The 22125-nt window shown below is 39.2% G+C and overlaps 1 protein-coding gene across 1 annotated transcript; it reads left to right on the forward strand.

Moving 5' to 3' along the window:
* Positions 1–7984: 7984 nt before the first annotated feature.
* Positions 7985–16447, forward strand: LOC148101114 (uncharacterized). Its single transcript, XM_087845552.1, has 4 exons — positions 7985–8070; positions 9441–9544; positions 14134–14730; positions 15557–16447. Exons 2-4 carry the CDS (start codon positions 9527–9529, stop codon positions 16235–16237), a joined length of 1296 nt encoding a protein of 431 aa, XP_087701678.1. The 5' UTR covers positions 7985–8070; positions 9441–9526; the 3' UTR covers positions 16238–16447.
* Positions 16448–22125: the final 5678 nt, after the last annotated feature.

Genomic DNA, 22125 nt, shown 5'->3' on the forward strand with positions numbered 1-22125 from the left:
CCGAGCTCACAGCCCCGGTGTTACAGCTTAACTGTTTATTTTGTGTGTATTCGTTTGTTTTGGAGGGGGGGGTGGGGGTTACGTTAACCGGTTTGTTTACATATTCCACTCTCCGTGTTCCACATGTTGCATTTGCAGATTCATTTTCACCGAACGATCGTCTCTTTCTGCCTGGTCTTGTGTCTCTGTGCTTCTGTAACATAAAGAACGAGCTGACGTGTTTCTCACGACACCAGCGATCAGCTCAACAGGCCCTCAGTTTACCTGCATGCATCCAATGTCCAATCACCAGCACACAGCTTTGAAACCTCACCTTAGTTTTAGCTCTCAGTGGTTAAACGCTGGACTTAATTCACTCGGGTTTTGTCCGTCGGGTCACGTTTACTTCGCTGTTTTATTTACAACTGAGCAAATCGGTTTGGCTGAGGTTAAAGTTACGTTTCATAACTGCACAGTTTTACTGAAGTTTAATGGTTCACTGGCACACGTGTTAGACTGAACCAGGGGCAATTCTAGGATCAGAGCTTTGGGGGTGCTGAGCACCCAGAGAGCTGCCCAGCCAGGCAAGATAAACTTTACACGTCACGATGAGACTTCTTCCCCATCTCTGTCAGTCCCTGCATCCTTAAATGTCTCCAGTTGTCCCAAGTTGTCTCTGAATGTCTCCTTGGTGCATTTAAACCCCTGTTCCTCCCTGTCCTCGTCGTCTGTTATCTTTGTCTCCGCTATCAGTCATCATAATTTTACTATCTCTGTGCAAGTCTGCAAATTTCTTTATTAAATCATAAAATTCTTAAATTCATCAAGTCTCTGTGCCTGGGTCCTCGTCACAAAACATGACATCACTGTTTTGTACATTTTAACACAATTTAATCCCACATTTGTGAAAGAAAAGCAAAACACTATGTGAAATATGGAGACACTCCTGGTTTATATGAGCAAAGTGAAACTCATTTTTTAGGGTTTGTGGAGATGAGTGTGAAGATCCAAACAATCCCTGTCAGTGATGGAGAAGCTTTGATGAAAAACATTTGGCAAAAAGTTCACCAGCATGAAGGAAATGAAGTTCTCAAACTTTCCTTAGGAGGACCCCAGCACGCCTGCTTAAAGAAAAGTAAGTGTGCTGATGTGGATGCTTGCAGCGACTGCTGTATAGAGGCCATCCTGCTACACATGAAACATATCAGTGTCATAATTGTTAGCTTAGTCACGTGTTTGTTTATTATCCTTATTGTTTTATCTGGGACTGTTTGCAAACATCTCAGAGAGAGGAGACACCAGCATCTGAACAGAGACTCAAACCAGCAACCTGCAGCTCCCTGCTTGTCTGCTCCAGTTTTCTCCTCACTCATGTTGCCCACCAGTGATTTCTAGCTGCCCACCCACACAGCAGGCTAGAATATGCACTGAGCCTCAGCACCATGGTTGCAATACTTGGACATGTTTTCTTTATTAAATAATCAACCAGACCTCAAAAAGTAAACAGCTGTTATTGCTAGGCAACGGGAGCAGCATTTGGTGATGCAGCACCTGACATTCCTGACCATGTGGGCGGAGCTTGCATGGAATGGAATGTTTCGTAGAACTGTGCAACACAAGCACTTAGTTACAGCATTTTTCATTGTATCCAGACACAGCTAGAGACACATCTACAGCAGCATCTCTGTGCAGGACAGACGACAGTTGAAGAAAAAAACACATCGAAAACTTCACTTCTCTACAACACGTTGGTTCCTTTGTTTAAAAGGCCAAAATGAATCAAGGGAGATCGAGAAGAGGATTGGTGAGTGCGTCACCATACAGTACAGTACAGTCTGAGCTGATTAACCTACGAGAAGAATTTCAAATAATACAGGCTGAAAATGTCAAATTAAAAGAAGAGGCAGAAAGATCAAGAGGAGAAGCTAAAAATTCAAAGTTTGAAACTGAAGTAGTATTGAAGGAATTACTGCATGTGGGTCTAAAACTTAAAGGAGAGAAGATGGGAAAACAACAGGCAGAAAATGAGAACGAAAACATCAAGAAAGAACTGTTGGAAGCTCAAAAAGCATTGCAGGAAGAGAAAACCACAGCACAAGAAGCTAAAAATAAATATCAAACTGCAAAGAAGGAGGCAGAAAATGTGATGCAGGAATTACAGGAGGTGCAGGAAGCTTTTGAAGAGGAAAAAAGGAAAATGCAGTTGGCAACACAAGAAGCTGAAAATGTAACGGCTGAAGCTGAAATACTAAGGAAGGAATTACTGAATGTAAAGCAACAACTTGAAGAGGAGAAAAAATGTAAACACGAGGCAGAAAATGAGATTGAAAATATGAAGAAAGAATTGTTGGAAGCTCATAAAGTGTTGGAGGGAGAGAAAATTAAAATACAGGAAGCAAAGAAAGAAATGGAAAATACAAAGAGTTACACTCAAAACATGAAGAAGAAGTTGCTGGAAACAAAGGAAGCAATAGAAAAAGAGACACGTGGAAAATGGGAGGCAAAACAGGAAAGTGAAACTCTGAAGAAGGAACTGATGAAAGTGCAAGAAGAACTTGCAGAAGAGAAAATTGAGGTGAAGGTATTCAAGAAAGAAACGACAGCCTCTGAGGTGACCAAGAAAGACTGCAAAGATGCACTTAAAGAAATACAAAAGCACAAAAAGGAAGCGAAAGAGCTCCTCAAACAGAAAGTCAAACTGGCCAAACAGCAGCTGAAAGAAAAATTTAAAGACGCCGAGGAGCAGCTGAACAAAACCTTAAAGGAGCTGAAGGCAAAAGAAAAAGAAAAGAAAGCCGAGGACAGGAGGGGATTCTGGAGCAGACTGCTGAGAAAAAACTGACCCAGCAGCATCAAGTTTAAGGAGATCAATAGTTTCTTCCTCCTTCCCCCTCTCTCAACCTTTCTTTCACAAAAATCCCCCCAAACTTTACTTGGGACGTTTGTTTGTTTTTAAAAACTCTATTCTGAATACATGTACTGAAATACACAAATAAAATTGCCATAACTTGACCTCATGTTGCTTCTTTTCTTGTGTGTCTGTGGATGTAAAACAGTAACGCACTTTCTGCTCTGTGTGTTTTTAATTGTAAATAAATGCAATATATCTTCATTTTAAAAACTTCTGCTCTAAATCTTTTTTTAGCAAAATGCTTTTTTTGCCCCTTCCTGATTTCTTATGTTTTAACATGTTTGTTACATTTACATGTTTCCGATTTCAAGCGTTAACACAGATGGTCAGAGACAGAGGTTTGGACAGCTCTTTCCCTTTATTTGTATTTATTCAGGTTATTTTTATACTCAAAAATCCATCCACAAGCTTCAACGCGTCCAGAACTCTGCTGCCCGTATCATCTCCAGGACCCCTTCTATCCACCACATCACTCCTGTTCTGCAGCAGCTTCATTGGTCAAATATCGTATCAATTTCAAAATACTCTTGTACACATTTAAGGCTATTCATCATCTCTCCCCTCCATATCTTTCTGATCTGGTTAAGATTCTTTTCCTGGAGTTTTGGTTGAAATCTCTTGATTTCCCCATGTCACAGAAACAGGCTCTGTGTTTTGCCTTATATGCATCCACAGGTGTGCCACCAGTTTACTCACATGGACTCTACTAACCAATCAGAAGCTTTTTCAGCTCAGAATGGAATCGTCTGCAGTTTTCTTATTAATTAACAATAAACTTAGTGTACATGTACTCCTAAATTTGATGAAAGTAATAAAAAATAGACAGCTCTGTCTCTCTTTATTCTGACATTTAACTAATTCAAAATATATTTCAATATTTATTTATCCAAAACAAAACAAGTTTACTCTAAATTGATGTTGTACAGTAAAAAAATGTTCTTGTGTTTTCCATAAAGTGTATGTAAACATCTGGTTTCAACTGTGAATATACTGCTGTGAATTGAAATTCCTCGTTTTGCATAGAAATATACTGAACAACATACAAAGCATAATATATAAAATAACATGTACCCGAGTTTTTTTTAATATGAAGGCAATATGAGCAGAGAGCACAAACTTGTTGAGGGATTGGCTGTTAGTTCAGTGAGACAGTAATTTGTAAAGAAAACTATTTTAACTAGCAGTCAAAACTAATGTGCACACTTATGTCTGCATTTTTATTTTGTTAAATATGAACAAAAGAACTGAAAGTATCGACCCACGTGATGTGGATCGGCGCGAGCACATCACGATAATGACTGGGTAACAGACGTCTCCGAAAACGTCAGAGCACTTTTGCAAATATGCGATGTCTTGATAAACCAAATAGATATTTGACGTTTATACGGCTACTTTCTCGCCTGAAAGTATGTTGAAAGTTTATTTTGTGACGCAGAAAGATAAATTAGAGTAATATTGAAACTCAGTCGCGGCCTCCATTGTTGGAAACTGTTGCACTGAAATGTGAGATTTTAAAAAGGAGAATGTGGCTGTTTCCTGTGACTTGTTGGTTTTTGGGGATGATCCTCAGTTTGAGTTTCTTATGTTCAAATCCCAGATGAGCCCATTTGTTGTTTAAGACTTTGCCACCTCCCTGTTGATTACTGTAATTTGTTACTATCAGGATGTCCTAAAAACTCCACGGAAAGCGTTTAGCTTCAGAGAAAAACTGGCAGGAAACAGAAAGACAGCATTTTCTCTTATATTGACTTTTCTCCACGGGATTCCTGTTAAATCTAGAATTGAATATAAAATACTATTTTTTATATTACTATTTTTACTTTTAGCTTCTACTTTTTTACATCACACTGTGCACAGTCTCTGTGGAATTAATCCTAGAGTAAAAACTAGAATCAAACACAGAAACCGATGACTTTCTGAGCTTTCAAAACAATCTCTCATACATTCTTCATTTTTTTTACTCTGATGTGTGACTTTGGAAAAATGACACAAAGAATTGTTTGGCTTGTTGGTCTAGTTTCAATGGGAGAAATGTCCCTGTCTCCCTTGCAGGGAGTCGTCCCTTGGAAGAACTCCCTACACGGGTGGAGAGTGCTCTTTAAAAAGGAGCTGAGCAACAAAACCGGTGATACTTCTGAGGCTGTTTCCAGCTCTGTGTCAGAGCAGAAACAGGTTTTTGCTGTCCCAAGAAGCCAATATGGCAACATCACTGCCACTCTGCACGATCACAGCACTGCTCCAGAGAGACCTAAAGGAAAGGCCCAGGTGGTGTTCACAGAGAGACAGTTGGATATTCTTGTCCATCAGTTTCATTTGAAACATTACCATGAGCCAAGAGAGATTAAATAGTTGGAAGAGATGACAGGACTGACCAGGTGAGTGTTTTTCAGCTTACTAAAATATAAGAAATTGAATTCGTGTTCAATCTTGTCTCCATTGTACTGATTAGATGTTTTCTATTTTCTTTCATCTTTGGGTAAAAACTTGGTTTCAAAACAGAAGGAGAAAGTTTAGGAGGAGGTCACATCCTCAGCATCTCAATCAGGGTGTCTCATTTCATGTAAGTATCTCCTATTATTAAACTTTGATTCAGACATCTGGGTAATTCATTCATTAATTTCATTTGAAATGTATTGAGTATAATTTGAAACAAGAACTTTGTATTGGACAGCCCCCACTCAAGCAGCAGTACACCCAGCACCTGGAGATCAATTTAATCAGAAGTGGTGAAAATTATCAGGCTGTGGGCAATTTTGCAGTTAGACCTCAATGGATCTTTCCCACCTCACCCCAGTTGTTTGGCTGGTTGATGCCACCAGGCAACGGCAATTATGAATTCAACCCTGTTGCCGGTATGAACAACAACAACTTGTGTTTTGAAAACACAAGTTTTGAAGGAGCAAGTGGAGAGCCTTGCCAGCAGCTAATGATCCTTTGATTACAAATATTGTGATTCATATCAGATTTTTTGTATTAAGTTTGAATCTTCTTGTCTTCATGTAGCTCAACATAACAGAGTCTCAGATTTGATCTCTTCCAGTAAATGGGGGGTGAATTTGGATTTAAGAAATATTTGGATTCAGTCGACTCTGGCTATTGTAAATACATTTTAGTCAATCCAAAACACATACTGGGAAATCAGAGAGAACACATTCAGAAGTTTTGTATGAAACATTAAGAGATGAATTCATGAAAATGTGTTTTGTTTCAGTTTGTTGTATCTTCCAGTATTTGTAAAAAATAATGTACATGAAGAATATTATCTGCCTTGTGTATGAGAAACTGTAAATAAAATATTTGTTTCACAAATTCAAAACTAACTTTGTCTCCAAACCTTCTGTCAGAGCCTGAACATCCAAAAGTTTTAGAGACTTTATACCTCTTATCTTTCCATGTTAACTTGAGCTACAATCCTCTATACTCACAGTCAAAATATGAGACCCCGTGTCAAGCTTGTGTTGTCACAGTCTACGTCTCACTGTGTCTCTTGATTTATTTTTTACAAATATGTTTTACAAATAGAAAAACTCAATGTATCGACAACCGCTGCACATGTGAGATAAATCCACAGATACATAAATCATCAATCATCTTGTGGCCTTTCTGTTAGAGAGAGAGAGTATGAGTGTGTGTCTTTGTCACAATTGTATTTGATAATGAGGGCGGGAAGCTGCAATAATGGCCCCCAGGAGCCCAGATGGGGCTCCCCCAGACGAAGGCTGAGAATCACAGAGAACCACAGGCCAGGGGCAGCTGACTCCACTAGTGGCCGACCACCCCTTTGTACGAGCCTGCCCCAGGCGCCCAAGAACACCTGCCTCCATGACCATGTCCCACAGGACCCAGGCCATGCACGATCACACACAGGCTAGTCATTCAAAGCAGCTTTTCTTTGTCGTCTCTTTTTCTTTATAAACTGGTGGTGTTGCCACAGTAGAGTGTCTCGTGGTTTGTCGGCTCATCTAAAGGTAAGCACCGAGCCAACTTTAATGTGAGTTCAGTTAATCTTGAGTTTAGCTCCTGAATGAGGTCTTCTGGCACTCTCCTCAGTATTTGTTCACAGTTTATTGTGAACACATTGAGAGAAGAGTGAGCGAGTGTTTGGAGAAAAGCACCAACTAATCATTAGCTCAACACGCTGGGAGAAGTTGAGCGTTTGCTCGCAGAAACTTGGAGCAGAAAAGTCTTTTCTGCTGCAGTATCAGAGTCACAATAAACTTTATTGTCCAGCTGCTGTGGATGAACACAAGTGTGGAATTCAATTAATGAATTGATTATATCCATTTCTCTGATTCCCAACGAGGATAAGGACATGACAGGATGTGGGGAATATAGACCAATGTGAAATTGAAAACTGAAAACTATTGTGCTGATGAAAAGAAGCATTACAGTTGGTTAGTTTGGGGTGTGAAACTGGAGCTTTGTGGATTCAGTTAGTATCAAAACAAATGAAAGAAAAATCATTTTCTTCTAAACATTTGTTGGAAAATTCATTTTGTAAAAAGTGAAAGTTATACAATCTATAAAGTAGAATTAATTGGATGAGATTTTTGGAAAATTCTTATCAAAACTCTTCGTTGCCTCCGCATTGCAGCTGCAAGCTTATTGTTAAGTAGTTGAATGTGGTTATAACCAAGAAATATGTAAGATCTAATGTCTTCACAGAGACAGAATGCCATAGAATTACAGGCAGTTTGAATGCCTGTAATTATCAGGCTGTACTCAAGCCCATTAATTAAATCTGAAAACTGTGCTGTGACTCCAAACCCAAGTACCCTCCTGGGAAATTATGGCTACACTTGGATCTGCTGATAGAGGAGTTAGTCAGTGTAACCTTTATTAAATCAGGCAAAACAACACATACTTATTTACTGTGGCGGACTGCAGAGAGCAAAACCTCTTAAATAAATGGGGGTGAGGGTAAGCTGAAGCCATCTGATGTTTATGTTCATGAATATAACACACTGACACATTTTGACTTTGTTTTTGTTGTTTATTAAAATACTTTTAAATGTCTAGTTTTAGTTTAAGAACCATCTAGTCCAGCAGGTGGCGGTAATGCACCTTAAAGCTCTAACCGCCAAAGAAAACCCCCAAAGAAGAAGAAGCCGCAGAGTTCCCGCTTCATTGCGTTTGTGTTTTAGCTTATTTTTCTTCCTCATCTAAAGTGAAGCACTAAGGTAACTTTGATCTGAGTTTAGTGAATCTTGAATTTAGCTCCTGAGTGAAGTTTTCTGTTGCTCTCTGTTGTCAGTTATTTGTGAACCAGTTGAAAGAAAAAGCCTCTACATCAAGTCAAGCTGCTATAAACTAATTTAAAAGAAAATATTAACAAATGATAATGAAACACTGAGAAGAAAACAGAAGAAAGCTTTTATATTAGCTAAGTGTAATCAGAGTTTCTATTATTTTATTAGTCTGTTACTAAGCGCTAGTTAGCATCTCTGTGTCACTGTGTGGCACCTGCATAGTTTTTGAATGCAGCGTGCTATCCAAGCTAGCTAGCTAGCTAGCCCCACCCTTCATCCATATAAGGTCACTTACAGCGCTAAAAAATCCAAATATGTTGGCGGTAAAAGTGCTATAATAAAATCCATTTAAAAGAAAGGTAAAAATAAATGTATTCCAGGCTAAAACACAGCTGCCTCTATCAGCGCAAAGTTGTGTCGGCCCACAGGGCATTTGATTGTAAAAACTGGCCTCACTCTGAGAGGCCTGTTGTTAGAATCATTTCAAAGATGATTTGATAAATTCTGATCAGTATTCAGTAAATGAGCCCGATTATCTGTTAGCAAAATAATAATGATAGGCCAGAGATACCAGAGATGCATTTTTAAAACAAATACAGCCTCGAACCCTAAGAGGGGATCTGTGTTCTTATTACATTTAAAAGTACTGCAGATCTTTTAAAGCTCCAAACAAAACTGAAATGGAAGAACAAAGATATATAGAATAGTCTTTTATTATCTTTGTACATATTCAACTAAATTGTGGGTGCTCCGCACCAACTGTGCATGGAAAACAATATAAATAGTAAGACAGTAAGAATAAATAACATATAAGAGAGTATATACAAAGAGGAGGAAGGCACACATTAGAGGACCGAATGCTTGAAAGTAGTGCAGTGGACTTGATACAAGTAGAGAATCGGAGTGTGACTGAGTGATGAGGGTTACTCAGATCATGGCTCAGATTTCTAAACCCACTCAGATAGGATAATCTTCCACGGCACACCTGATCAGTTCTCACGGCACACGTATATATGCCGCGGCACAGTGATTGGGAAACACTGTACTCTCCATTGTAATCCATTGATTGTTCTGTTTTCATTCTTGGCCAGGGCTTTTTTTAAAGAGGAATTGCTCTCCTGGTACTGGTGTGCCATACTGCTGAATTTGGTATCGGTGCTCAAACCTTTTGTGTTTGTTTCAAACAAGTTATCCACCCAGGGAAGCTAAAATTTGTTCTTTCTGTTGTCAGATGAACATATGAGACACTTTGACTCTTCAGTGCAGTGTGGAGCCTAACAAAGTTCTGTTTTGTGTCCCAGCTGATCAGCAGGAGGAGAAGAGTCTGACGGAGCAGCAGAGGAAATTTCAGCTACTTGGACTCAGCTCAGCCACTGCAGAGAAAACAATGAGCTCAACAAAGAAGGTGACAGATACTAGTGTTAAGAAATACTCCATTAACCCTTTAAGGCCTATTGGAGCAGGAATGCTCCGTTTTGCGTAACAATTTTAAAATCCTGGTAGAACTGCACTTAAGCTAACACAATTATTTTATTTAGGAGGAGTTGTACTTACATCTTATGCCATCAGCTTGCCCTTGGTCACGGTTTCCTTCCACATATGTATTTGCAGAAATTGCATAAAAAGCACTTGCAGCAAAAAAACATAACATACCAGAAACACGCTTTGCCGTTTATAACACTTCCTACGTTAGAATAGATGTCAGCGCGAACTATCGCATGTCCGACTTTACCTGCCAAAACCTGCCTTCAGCGATACCTATACTGGTGTTTTTAAAAGTCATGTTTGACTTTATTCTTTTCTGTATTGTTTCTGGGATGCTTAGAACTCAAATTGCACTGTTGGCAATAGTTTATTTTGATGCACATGCTGTTTGTTTTGCAAATTTGCATTGTAATATTTATTTTTATTTTTCTTGCAGTATATAAAAATCTCAAAAATACTCAAAACAAATTTCCTGTGGTTGGAAACAATGTGCAACTTTTTTGCATTTACAATTTTGAGGGATAAACCTCTGAAATTTCTTTAACTAGAAATATGTGTACAGGGCTGCAAAATCGCTAGCCCGACGTCCCGGGGCTAGCGAATTTTCCAGTCGGGCTACCAAACTCTATCTCTGCCCTGCCCGTCGGCCTATCGTAGGAAGGAAAATATATGTCAATGCTTTTGCATTCTTTCAGAAATGTAGCTGGGTAATTATGTCATTGGCATCGGTGAGCCACTGTCAATATGGGACATATTGAAATCGTTTGAATTTGCGCTTGTTTTTTGCTTTCACTTTGCAATCGCGCGAACTGTGTATAGAGAGCGACAGCACTGATTGGTGAGTGATGATAATTTGCGCACCAATTCCTCTGACATCGTCTTATCAATGTTAGCTTACTATGCAAACATGACAAGTGAAATCTCCAGCAGCTTAAACATGTGAGAGGTTGATCGCAGAGAATCGCTGAGCGTTATGTGAGTGCCTGTGTAAAAGCAGCAGGATATATATTTTAGTTCTGCTGAGCCAAATAAGACAGGTCAGGGTGAAGAAGTGACAGCCAAAGAAAAGCTTACCACAAAATGGAAAAGTTATGACAAATCAGACTATAAGGCAAAAAGAAAGTGCAGCTTTATGGTTTCATGGACAAAAGAATTTCTGTGGCTGCAATATGACAAGCTAAATAACCAGGGCTGCACATAAGTGGTCCACAGGTGCGCATTCGCTGTCAAAATAAAAAACGCGCACAAGATAAGAAGTTGCAACACGTGTTTGCGTACATAAGATTTTCTGGAGGAGGACAGACATTTGTTTAGAACTCTTAAAGATGTCGAAGAAGCTCCTTTAAGCAATTACTGTGATGTTCCTCCACCTCTAAAGAAATGTCAGAAGGAGTCCGAACCACAAAAGAAGCACGTATTCTCGGAAAAGTGGTTGCAGGAGGTGAGCTGGCTTCAAACAAATGATGAACGCACAGAGATGTGGTGCAGAATGTGCCGTGAAAATCCCACTCTAGCGGACAAAAACAGCCTTTTATATGGACGCAAACGCGCGTTGCAACTTCTTATCTAGTGCGCGTCTTTTATTTTGACAGCAAATGCGCACATGCGGACCACTTATGTGCACCCGTGTAAATAACATAATGTTCTGCCGGGTGTGTTGTTGGTTTTCCCTTGATTTCTGAGTCGACAAGCGCCTTTGTTACTGGGACCAGTCATTTTAAGAAAGGCCCCCATTAGAACCCATGAGAAATGCAAGAAATGCATTATTGCTCAGTCTGCAATATCTTTCCCAGAACAAACACCAATTGCAAATAACATAATAAAAATAAACCTGAAAATCCGTTTAAAACAGCGTGCTATGTTGCAAAGAGTGAACTACCACTGGCACAATTTAGCAGTCTTTGCAAACTTCAAAAAGCAAACGGCCTCGATCTTGGTTCCACTTGCCTCTTACCCGTGACTTCAGTGGAAATGTCAAATTCAGGATCTGACACAGACTGATTCATGTTCTACACAGTTCTTACAAGTTCATAGAAATTTCTGTTCAATTAGAACCAAGTATTTGAGCTGATGATTGTAATTTTTATACAATGTTGTAATTTGTGTTTCAACAATTTTTTGATTAATGTTTTGTTTCCTTTACAATATTATACTTTAATGTGTAATATTGTAAAGGAAACAAAACATCAATCAAAAAATTGCTCTCTTTTTTATTCGGGCTACTTAAATTTATTTTGGGCTACCAAAAACTGAACAGTCCCTGCCCGAAGGGCTACCAGGGATTTTGAAATTTTGCGAGCCCTGGTGTAGAAACAGAACCAAAAAAACTGATTTAAACAATTTTTTGTATTTAAGTACAGTTTTTTTGCACTTTATGTAGTTACTATGGACTCAATGCATAGATAATATTAAGATTTGGGATCTAATGGTCATATTGATGTATAGCAACTTGAAATGATCCCAAAAATGGCATTAAGGGCATGTAAAAATATAAAGATTAGCTCTGGCAAACTTGGTTCTATGGTAGTTCTTAAAGGGTTAAAAGAAGAAGTACTGATATATATTTTATGCAAAACTAACTGAACCTTGTGCTATATTAATGTAATGTAATAATCATGTAATAATACAATGCCTACATTGTAGAGGGTGACTTTGCCTCTAAAGAGGAAAATGGGCAGGGAAGAGGTTAAAGTGGGATTCAGCAGGATTCAACCCTAAAATCAGCTGTAGTGGCTCAGTGTGGGGAAAAGAGTCTCAGCTCACAATCATTTTTATTGAGTCGATTTTCTTAATGTACAGGCTGTGATCAGCTGACCTGCTGCTCTCTGTAGATGTACACAACTGAATTCAGCCAGATGTCTGCAGATGTTTCATGAGTTGTCCTGGCTGATTTCCATCCTCTACACCAGGGGTGTCAAACTCAATTGCACAGTGGACAAAACTCAAGGCACACTTTAGGTCGCAGGCCAAACAAGATAAACATTTATTGAACACACTAAAACTATGTTTTTTAAACATAAATATGAATAAAAACAGACAGGAATATTATTCCAGAATAAATAAACTTAAAAAAAAAACAACTTTAACTTTAAATGTTTTGATCTTCATAAAAATATATCCTGTCAAAATTATGCAAGTTAGAAATATGAACATGCTGCCAAAAACCCCAGAAAAAATAAATGAAAACATACACAAGGTTGGAGCTGCATGTAGACGGAGCTGGGGCATTGCTGCAGGAATGGAACTAATAAACTGTGCGGGCCATTCAGTGTCGTACTTTGCCTTGAGTGTACCATTACACTGCAGCTCCATCTGAATCTGCACAGGTGCAGTTTCCACGTAAAGAAGCAGCTCGAAATTCTCTTTTTGTGCTTCACAGTCACCAAAGCGCCGTGCGAACTCAGTGCGCTCAGTTTATCAGCAAAGTGCGCCGACTTGGTTCAACATTATTTGGCAACAGGGAAAGTGAGACAGGTTGCACTGGTGCATTTGTGACAGCTTCACTTGAAATGCCTTCACCGCATCATACATGCCATGTCCATTGTTAAACCTCCCAATTCTTTTGATCTTTGGGCTGAAGGAAGGACAATACTCGGTGTATAAATGCTCAATCAACAATCTTTTATTCCATACAATTCAACACTTTTGAGCATAAACCATCCGGAGGGGAGATGAGCGCGGGACGGTGTCCGCCTGATCTCGAAGTGTCTGAGCGTTTCTCACATTCTTATAGCTTCAGCCCCCCTCCACCTAGTCATAAAAACCTAAACATTCACATTCTTTCTCTCTTACGGCGCCTAAGTGACGGCCTTGGCTCCCTGTTTTATCTCCTCCTGATGAGATGGGGCAGAAAACCTCTCCGGTATGCTCTGTTCTCTTCTAATCAGACAAATAAGGCCATGACTCTCTGAAAACAATATTTCTTATACCTCAGCAGTATAATGCATCATAAAACAATATCATTCATTCACAATAAATCAGCAGTCTAATGTAATACAAATCAGTTTAATAACAAGCCTGTTTTGAAAATGTAAGGAGTAAAAAATACAGATTTTTTTTTTTTAATGTAGCGAGTAAAAGTAAAAAATAAACCTCAGGTTACAGTCAGACTGAATCAAGCTAGTAACTGTTACATTTGATTTATTATTATTGAATAAATTAGACAATTATAGAAATTTAAAATAGGAAACAGCAACAGGAAATATAAAAAAGTACAGACCTGGTAAACATTTATTACTATTCTGAGTGTGTTAGCATTAATGTTTGTGTACAAGCAGGAGGGATGGGCATGATTTTAGAGTGTTTGAACAATGATTATTATCTTTAACACCAGGTTGGATGTAATGTGTTACTACTACCAGTAGGTGGGGATAAGAGACCTTTAAGGTGTTTGGTGCCACACTCCACCTTCAGGTTTAAAACTAGTGTTAATGGAGGGAGTTTGAAGCTTCAGTTTGTTCAATGACTGCATTTCACTCACTGCCTCTGTTTGTATCTCTGTCACTGCAGGACCAACATAGACCGAGAAGTCAGCGCTCTCAGGAGGCCGACAAACCTCACAGAAGAAAGAGAGAGAAAAAAAACACCTGTGACGAGTGTGGGAAGGATTTTACCTGGAAGTTTAAACTAAAACAACATCAGCTCATCCACACTGGAGAGAAACCGTTCAGCTGTGACTTGTGTGGAAAGTCGTTTTCTTGGAAGAAAGCCCTGAAAAGACACCAAATCGTCCACAGTGGAGTTAAAGCTTACAGCTGTGATCAGTGCGGCAGAGCTTTTACTCAAAGTAGCCACTTACAGAGTCATCTAGTTACCCACTCTGGAATTAAGGCATACAGCTGTGACATCTGTGGAAAAACTTTCAGCCAGCTAAGGTACCGAAATATACACCTACGCATTCACTCCGGAGAAGATGTGTACTGGTGTGATCAGTGTGGCAAATACTTTACAACAGACGCACAGTTACAACGCCACATGTTTACCCACACTGAGGAGAGACCTTATCAATGTGACCTGTGTGAGAAGACTTTTAAAGCTCCACAGTACCTGAGACAACACCAACAGATCCACACCAGAAAGAGACTCTACAAGTGCAGTTACTGTGAGGTATGTATTTTTATTTTACTCTTCAGTTCAGTCTGACTGTTTGGAACAAGTCTGCTCATTAAATCGTGTTAGCATGTTAGCACTTCTACTGCACCGAAGAGTAGCTCTGAGCCATTATTCAGATTTTCATTTCAGTTATGATTTTTGTTTACACGATCATGAAAAACTGAAAATGCTGAAAATTGATATGTTGCTGTTATTTAATCTTCAGGCAGCTTCGTGGTATATCATGGTGTTATTATTTCTGCATAAATGGCCTTTCATTCCTCTGTCAGGTGTAAATAGAATAAAATAAAACATAAATTAAGTACAAAACCAAACCATTCAGTAATCTTCTCTTATGGTTAACAAAGTTGTGTCGTTACGTAATGGTGTTACAGCTGTAGTATCATTGCTTACATATAGCTTTAGTACTTTTAAACATTAGTGTTAAAATACCCATTTAATGTTATAATTGCAGTGTCATTGGGGGTCATAGTTTTTCTTGTATCCCGGTCAGCTGAGTGTTATAACTGCACAATTACAGTGTTGTTAATGCAGTATTAAATTAGTATTATTGCAGTGTTACAGTAGTTTACCATGGGTACCCTAAAAACATTAGTGTGGTAGTACTTAAGTGTAAGTCAGATGTTACTGTAATATTAATGAAGTATTCCTGTAGTATTATGGTGGTAGTATTGTAGTTATTGTAGCCCAGTAAACTGAGTGTGTTAATCGAAACAGTAAAATGTAATTGGACGTCTGCAGAGATGCTCTTTATTTCAGGCGACGTTCAGGATAAAAGTGTTGAAGGACTGACTTACACTGTGTTTGTGTCTTTGTTTAGAAGCAGAGCGACACAGATGGATCCACTTCTCAACCCTGTCATCGCTGTGGTGGTGGGAAAGACTTTCGTTGTGACATCTGTGGAAAAACTTTCAGTCAGCAAGCCAGCCTAAAAATACATCAACGTAAACACACTGGAGACAAACTGAAATACTGCAAAGAATGTGGGAGAAGCTTCCCCACATCATATAAGTTAAAACGACATGAACTCTTTCACAGTGGGGTCAAAAACCACCTCTGTGATCAGTGTGGGTCATCCTTCACCACTGCAGGTCACCTTAAAACACACAAACAAGTCCACACAGGAGAGAAACCATACAAGTGCAGACACTGTGACAAACGTTTCTCACAGTCAGGTTATCGTAACAAACATGAACGTACACACATGGAAGGAAACTACAGCTGTGAGCAGTGTGACAAGAGCTTCAGTAATCTCAGTTCATACTCTGCACACAAACGATCCCACGTTACTAATAAACTGTTTCACTGTTACCAATGTGCCAAAACATTCACTTCATTATTTGCTCTGTGCAAACATCAGCGTGATCACGCAGGGCTGAAATCGTTCCCATCACATGACGACAGCGAATCTGAAGAGAGAGAAACATCCTCTTCTGGTTTCAGAGTCCAACTTAAAACCCTGGAGATCAGGCTCCACAGAGTTCAGATCGGCTCTCCTTAAAGATCTAATGAGGCTATGAATCAAAATGTTCCTCTAGTTCAATGTTAATCTTTATAAATTGTTCTTCTTCTGTTTGTGTTCAGTGGTTACCTTTTTTTTCAATGGTTAGATAAAAAATCAGTTTCCTGTTGTTCAAGTTTGTATTGAATGTATTTTATTAAAGTTCTTAAATAAAGTTAAAAAAAAAGTTAAATAAAGAATTGTTTGAATGACAAAGATTTTGAGCCATGATGTCATTTCCTGTATTTCAGAGTAAAGACTGAAGTAACAAATGGAAACATGTTTACAGTCATGGAATAAACACTGATGGGTCATCTGTAGGAAGTACTATTGCTGACCTGACAGATTCGACCTTGTTTACAAAGAAAGAAAGGAACTGATGACGTGTCAGCAGAGGCTTTCAGGGTTGTTTAGAGCAGAGCTTATAGTCTTAAAAAGAACAATTTCATTTCTCAAAATGATCTGAGAAAAATATCTGTTTCTTTCATTTTCACTGTATTCTGATCAAATTTCCAACATTCTTTTAACATTTCAAAAGAAACTTGCAAATTGTCTTTCTTCCACTTTCACTCTGCTCTCCTACACTGACGTCTGACTGCTCGGGTGGATTCATTTAACCAGGGCTGAGGAATATGTTTTGGGTTCACAGGGTTTAGGGTCTGAGTACAGGTTTCCTGGAACTGCAAAAGCAGCTCATCTGCGGTGGGCCCAATAAGTAATCTCAGGGTTGATAAAGATTTTCTTTATAAAAGTGGAGGAGAAGAGAGCAGCGGCGGGGTGCAGCGCGAGCTTTAAACTCATGCACATGAGAAACAGGTTTGTGATGAGAGAACACTGAATCCCACATTTCCAAATAAAAAACAGATAAACCATATGATAACACCAGGTCAAGAGTGTGCTCCTGCTGATGTGTAGGGCCTTCTACAGACAGTACAAGGTCAAAACACTGAATAAGATTTTAAAACTCTTGAGCAAGCAGTCCATCAGGGCAACAGACGTGAATATTAAAATCACCAACTATTAAAATCTGATCCTGTTTCGGCACAATTTCAGCCAAAAAACATAAAAAGTCATTTAAAAAATCTTTGTTAAACTTAGGTGCCGATAGATTACTGCACACAGTAAGAGCGTCCCAGTTCAAATATGAGAAGTTCAAAGCTGGAGGGGAAACCAGTACATGGAGTTGTTTGTAGTGAAAGTTTTTTCTTAAAAACAGTCAGTATTCCTCCTCCTCTACCTGATCTCGGAGCATTAAGAAATGAGCAGTCAGAGGGTAACAGTTCAGAAATAATGCTAGGCTCACCAACGCTCATCTGTGTCTCAGTCACAAACAGGAGATCCAATCCACTGGAAGAAAGAAAGTCATTTATAAAACCACACATTTATCAGAGCCATCCTTGTTGGAGCTGGAGCCTGGGCAGGCGTTGTCTCTGTAGCCCACGTTAATGGGCGCAAATTCAAAAGGTTTATTCCACGACCCCTGTTACGCCCCAGTCTAGGGGTACAGGAACATAACATAAGGGTTAGAAAGGAAGTGACCCCACCCTGGTCCCCAAAACCACACCCAAGTGAAAGGTGATTTATTGTCTAAACTGAAGCTGAACTCCAGGGTGAACAAAGGCCAAAATTACAAACAAAAGCCTATGTGAAACAGAAACCAAACAAAAGACAAATGCTACACCTAATCAATGTTCCCTCTAGTTTTTCATGTGTCTGAGCGAACACACAAACTCCCTGAGCGGTCCCTTGGACCACTGTGAGCAACAGCAGACATGTGCACTGTGGTCACGCATCAAATCCATCCAAGTTACATGTTTATTAAAATAATCAAATTACAGCATTTACATTTATGTTAGACTACTTTTAATTAACTGCTTTGGCCCACTTACAATGAAATTTTAAAAAAAAATGTTCATGACCTGTGTAGTATGTTAACTCTATTGGAAGTAAAAATAACTTGAACTCCAATTTTGAAGACAACTTTTTTTAATATATATATATATAAAGCTCTGACTTGTATTATGAGTCTGTGGTCTGGGTGAGAGTCTGTAACTCTGTCTGCAAAATACAGCATATGATGAGCAATGTTGGGCAATTAATTATGTCGTTACTTCTTCAAAAAAGTAACAGAGTTTTGAAAACAACAAAGTTTTTTGCAGCTGTTTACCTAAAAATGCAGCCAAGACGTTTTTAAATAAACATTTCAAACTATTTACAGAACAATCAGCTGTTCTGCATCAAATCTGATGCCACACAAATTATTTGTGCCACTCCAAAAAATAATTTCTGTCCACTATGAGATAAAGGAGAACAACAGCCTGATACCTGCAGGCCCGACAACAGATGTATCACTGCTGTAACACCTGTAACATTCAGCAGTCGCCTCATTGTTCTGACACACACAACAAAACTATTGACTACACTACACACTAACTACACAAGATTTGTGCTAAACGTCGCAAATCTCTCACATCTCAAAACACCGCCGTCACTCCTAAAGCTTCCCCCCTTCCTAAACAACTGTTGCGATATCATTTTTACCTATGAAGCGCCTTGTGTGGAACGCCAGGACTGCCATAATGAATTAATTAAATACACCATTAAATAATTAATTAAATGTGGCAATAATTCATTAAAATCAGAAATAATTAAATACATAAATATTTACAACACATGTAATTAATTAATTAATGACACATGTAATTAATTCTTGACATAATTAATTAATTAATAACACATTTAAATAATTATTTAATGATTTATTTAATTCATTTTGGCACTTTTGTCCCCTTCATCTCTCTCCTTGAAATAATTTTATCTGTCAGCCTTACCCATCAAACTAAGTGGGCGGGGTTAACGCTGCCATGCAGCTTCTCTAACATTTGATTGGTTGCCGTGCAAAGTAAGTCAAAACAGGTCGATCCTAGATAATCGATTGCTTGTGTAGACTTGGGCTGTATCCCAATTCAGGGTCTGCAGCCTTAAAGTACGCAGCCCCAACGGTCCTCAAGGGCCGCGTACTCAAAGACCGCTAAGGCCGAAAGTGCGAGGCTTGTGAAATGGGACGGTCTAGCCTCCATCGCGCTGCCCAGGTTGCCTAGCAACCATGATAGCTGGAAACGTGTGGTTGACAGAAATGAAGGAGAACATATTTTGTTCGTTTGTTTGTTTCTACATGAGCTTTGTGTGATTTAATAAGTATCTGAGGCTGAGACCACAGGACTGTAAAACATGATCGTTGGGCTTCATATCTGTACTGAACAGTCATTTAAGATTAGCTAGTAAATAACAAATAGTTAATGTTGTTCATGAAACTAAAGTCAGTGTAAATATGAGATGGCCAATATTATAGTTATTATATTAATCATTATAAGTTATTACAGCAGTGAGTTTGAACTCTCAAATCAAATCACTTCTATTGTCACATCACATGTGCAGGTACACTGGTACAGCACATGTGAGTGAACTCTGTGTCAAACACTGAGCTTCAGTAAAGATTCAAGTTGCAGTTATTTATATTTCCTATCACCTTAAATCTTCACTCAAAGACACTCAAGTATCTTTGACAGTTTATATGTAGATGTATCATATATCAGAGACAAATGTTGTTCCTTCAGCATGTTGGCATTACTAAATTTGGCTCAATGCTTACATATATGTGTAAAAAGCAAATGTACGAGCTGTGATAACTGTGTCTGATAGAATGAAGAGTAGACTGATATATTAAATATTCCTTTATTGGGTGAGAAAATCAGACCATGTCATAACTGCTTTAAGTCATACAGAATAGATATCAGAGCCTTAAACAGGCTGACTTCTGCTAAATGGGTCAAACTGGGCAGAAAGTCTACAAACACATAACATCCTTATAGAATATGATGTAACACTATAGATCAACTTAGCTCAGAATATATAAAGCATATAAACAATTACAGCAATATGATGCAACAAACACAGCAGTGCTACTGATCCAAAATACTCAAAGCTTCATAGAACTGAAACAAACATTTATTTTTAGCTCCATTCAGCTGCTGATACATACTTTAGGTTTCTGAACATTAAACTTGTTGCTGCCTTTCATAGTGTGTAACTTGAAGGCCCTGAGTACTTTCTCCCACACTGAAAACACTGGATGATCACATTATTTGAACATTACCTAATAAGACTGATTCAGGACAGACAGTTAGTGATGTTAAACTTTCCTAGCAGTCCTTCACAAACAGGGAACAGTCTGTCTATTCTCTCCATCTGTCAGCTGCTGCTGGCTCTTCCTCCTCCTCTTCCTGACACACTGCTGAGTTTGTCCTGGTGGATCATCAGGGGTGCAAAGCCTCACAGATGATGTGCAGCAGTGGGTCCCTCAGTCTGTCCTCACTCTGGACACTTGCAGTCGTCACACATGGAAATCAAATGTGTGATAAGCTGCAGGATTCAAACACAAGTGTAACTTATAAACACATGTTCATACTTTTATTCCACAATCAGAGAGAAAGAAACAGAGAGAGAGTGCAGGACAGACACACAGGTGACAGTCTCAGGTGTACACACTGCTACAAACAGGAGGATTTAGTGTTTGTGTTATTACGAGTGCTAAACAAGAAGAGTTCCAGATGGTACAGTGAACACATGTGTGACTGCTGTGATTAAAGCATCTTTCTTTCAGCTTAACGAGTGAACCGTCAGCTCGTTCAAACACATGTTAAAGTCCGTTTGGATCGACACCACCGAAGAGAGGCAGCAATATAACAGAGCTAACATTAACAGTGCAGTGAATCCTGCTTGTGTCGTGATATTCAGGACTGCAAACCGAGCAGCATCACTGACTTTCAGCCTGTTGTGTTTGTGGATATATGACTGACTTTAATTATCCATAAAATCATCACATTCTCTGTAAGATTAAGGTCGACTATTGTATTATTATATTTTAAAGGCTTTAAAACCAAGTAAAAGCTGAACGTACAAACATCACTAATGTCACATAACTTTGCCGACATGTGGCCAACAGTAATGTTTTAATGTTCCTCATTATTAAACATTTGCACATAAATAAGTGACATAATATTCAGTACTTACTTTTCACAGTTACTCTTCGGCCGCTCCACTTCTGCCGTCTGCGGCAAAATTATCCACACCGACTGCCGCGCTATGAATTGTGGGATATGTTGGGCCAAGAAGTCTACACCGCCACATCCTTAAAATTCAGGGAAATGAAGGATGCATTTGAGGGCCGCATTTCAAGCAGCCTTTGAATTGGGACAGCCTTCGGCGCGCCGCTGTGACGTAATCGGCCTTAAAATGCACCCTTTAAGGATACAGCCTTGGGGCAGCCATGTATCCCAGAATGCATTTCAAATCACAGGCAGCAATGGTGGTGGTGTAGTTTTAATACCCCATTTTTCTGTCACTAACTACACATTTAATAGTGTTTTAGCCGCGAATATCGCGGTGTAATCTTCACATGTCTGGTCAGGTTGTCAACATAGAACATGTTTGTGCTCAGATGTTTTCAGAGATGTCACTCGCTCTGCTAACAGTCAGCTGACAGAGTGCACCGAGCTCACAGCCCCGGTGTTACAGCTTAACTGTTTATTTTGTGTGTATTCGTTTGTTTTGGAGGGGGGGGGGGGGGGGGTTACGTTAACCGGTTTGTTTACATATTCCACTCTCCGTGTTCCACATGTTGCATTTGCAGATTCATTTTCACCGAACGATCGTCTCTTTCTGCCTGGTCTTGTGTCTCTGTGCTTCTGTAACATAAAGAACGAGCTGACGTGTTTCTCACGACACCAGCGATCAGCTCAACAGGCCCTCAGTTTACCTGCATGCATCCAATGTCCAATCACCAGCACACAGCTTTGAAACCTCACCTTAGTTTTAGCTCTCAGTGG

Source organism: Neolamprologus brichardi, chromosome 9 (genome assembly GCF_056152115.1).
Source record: "Neolamprologus brichardi isolate AB-2024 chromosome 9, ASM5615211v1, whole genome shotgun sequence".
Classification (NCBI taxonomy): Eukaryota; Metazoa; Chordata; class Actinopteri; order Cichliformes; family Cichlidae; genus Neolamprologus; species Neolamprologus brichardi.

Excerpts from the sequence above, each read along its gene's own strand:
- LOC148101114 (XM_087845552.1), top strand. Across the intron at positions 14,731-15,556 it reads ACAAGTGCAGTTACTGTGAG|AAGCAGAGCGACACAGATGG; the intron begins GTATGTATTTTT and ends GTCTTTGTTTAG.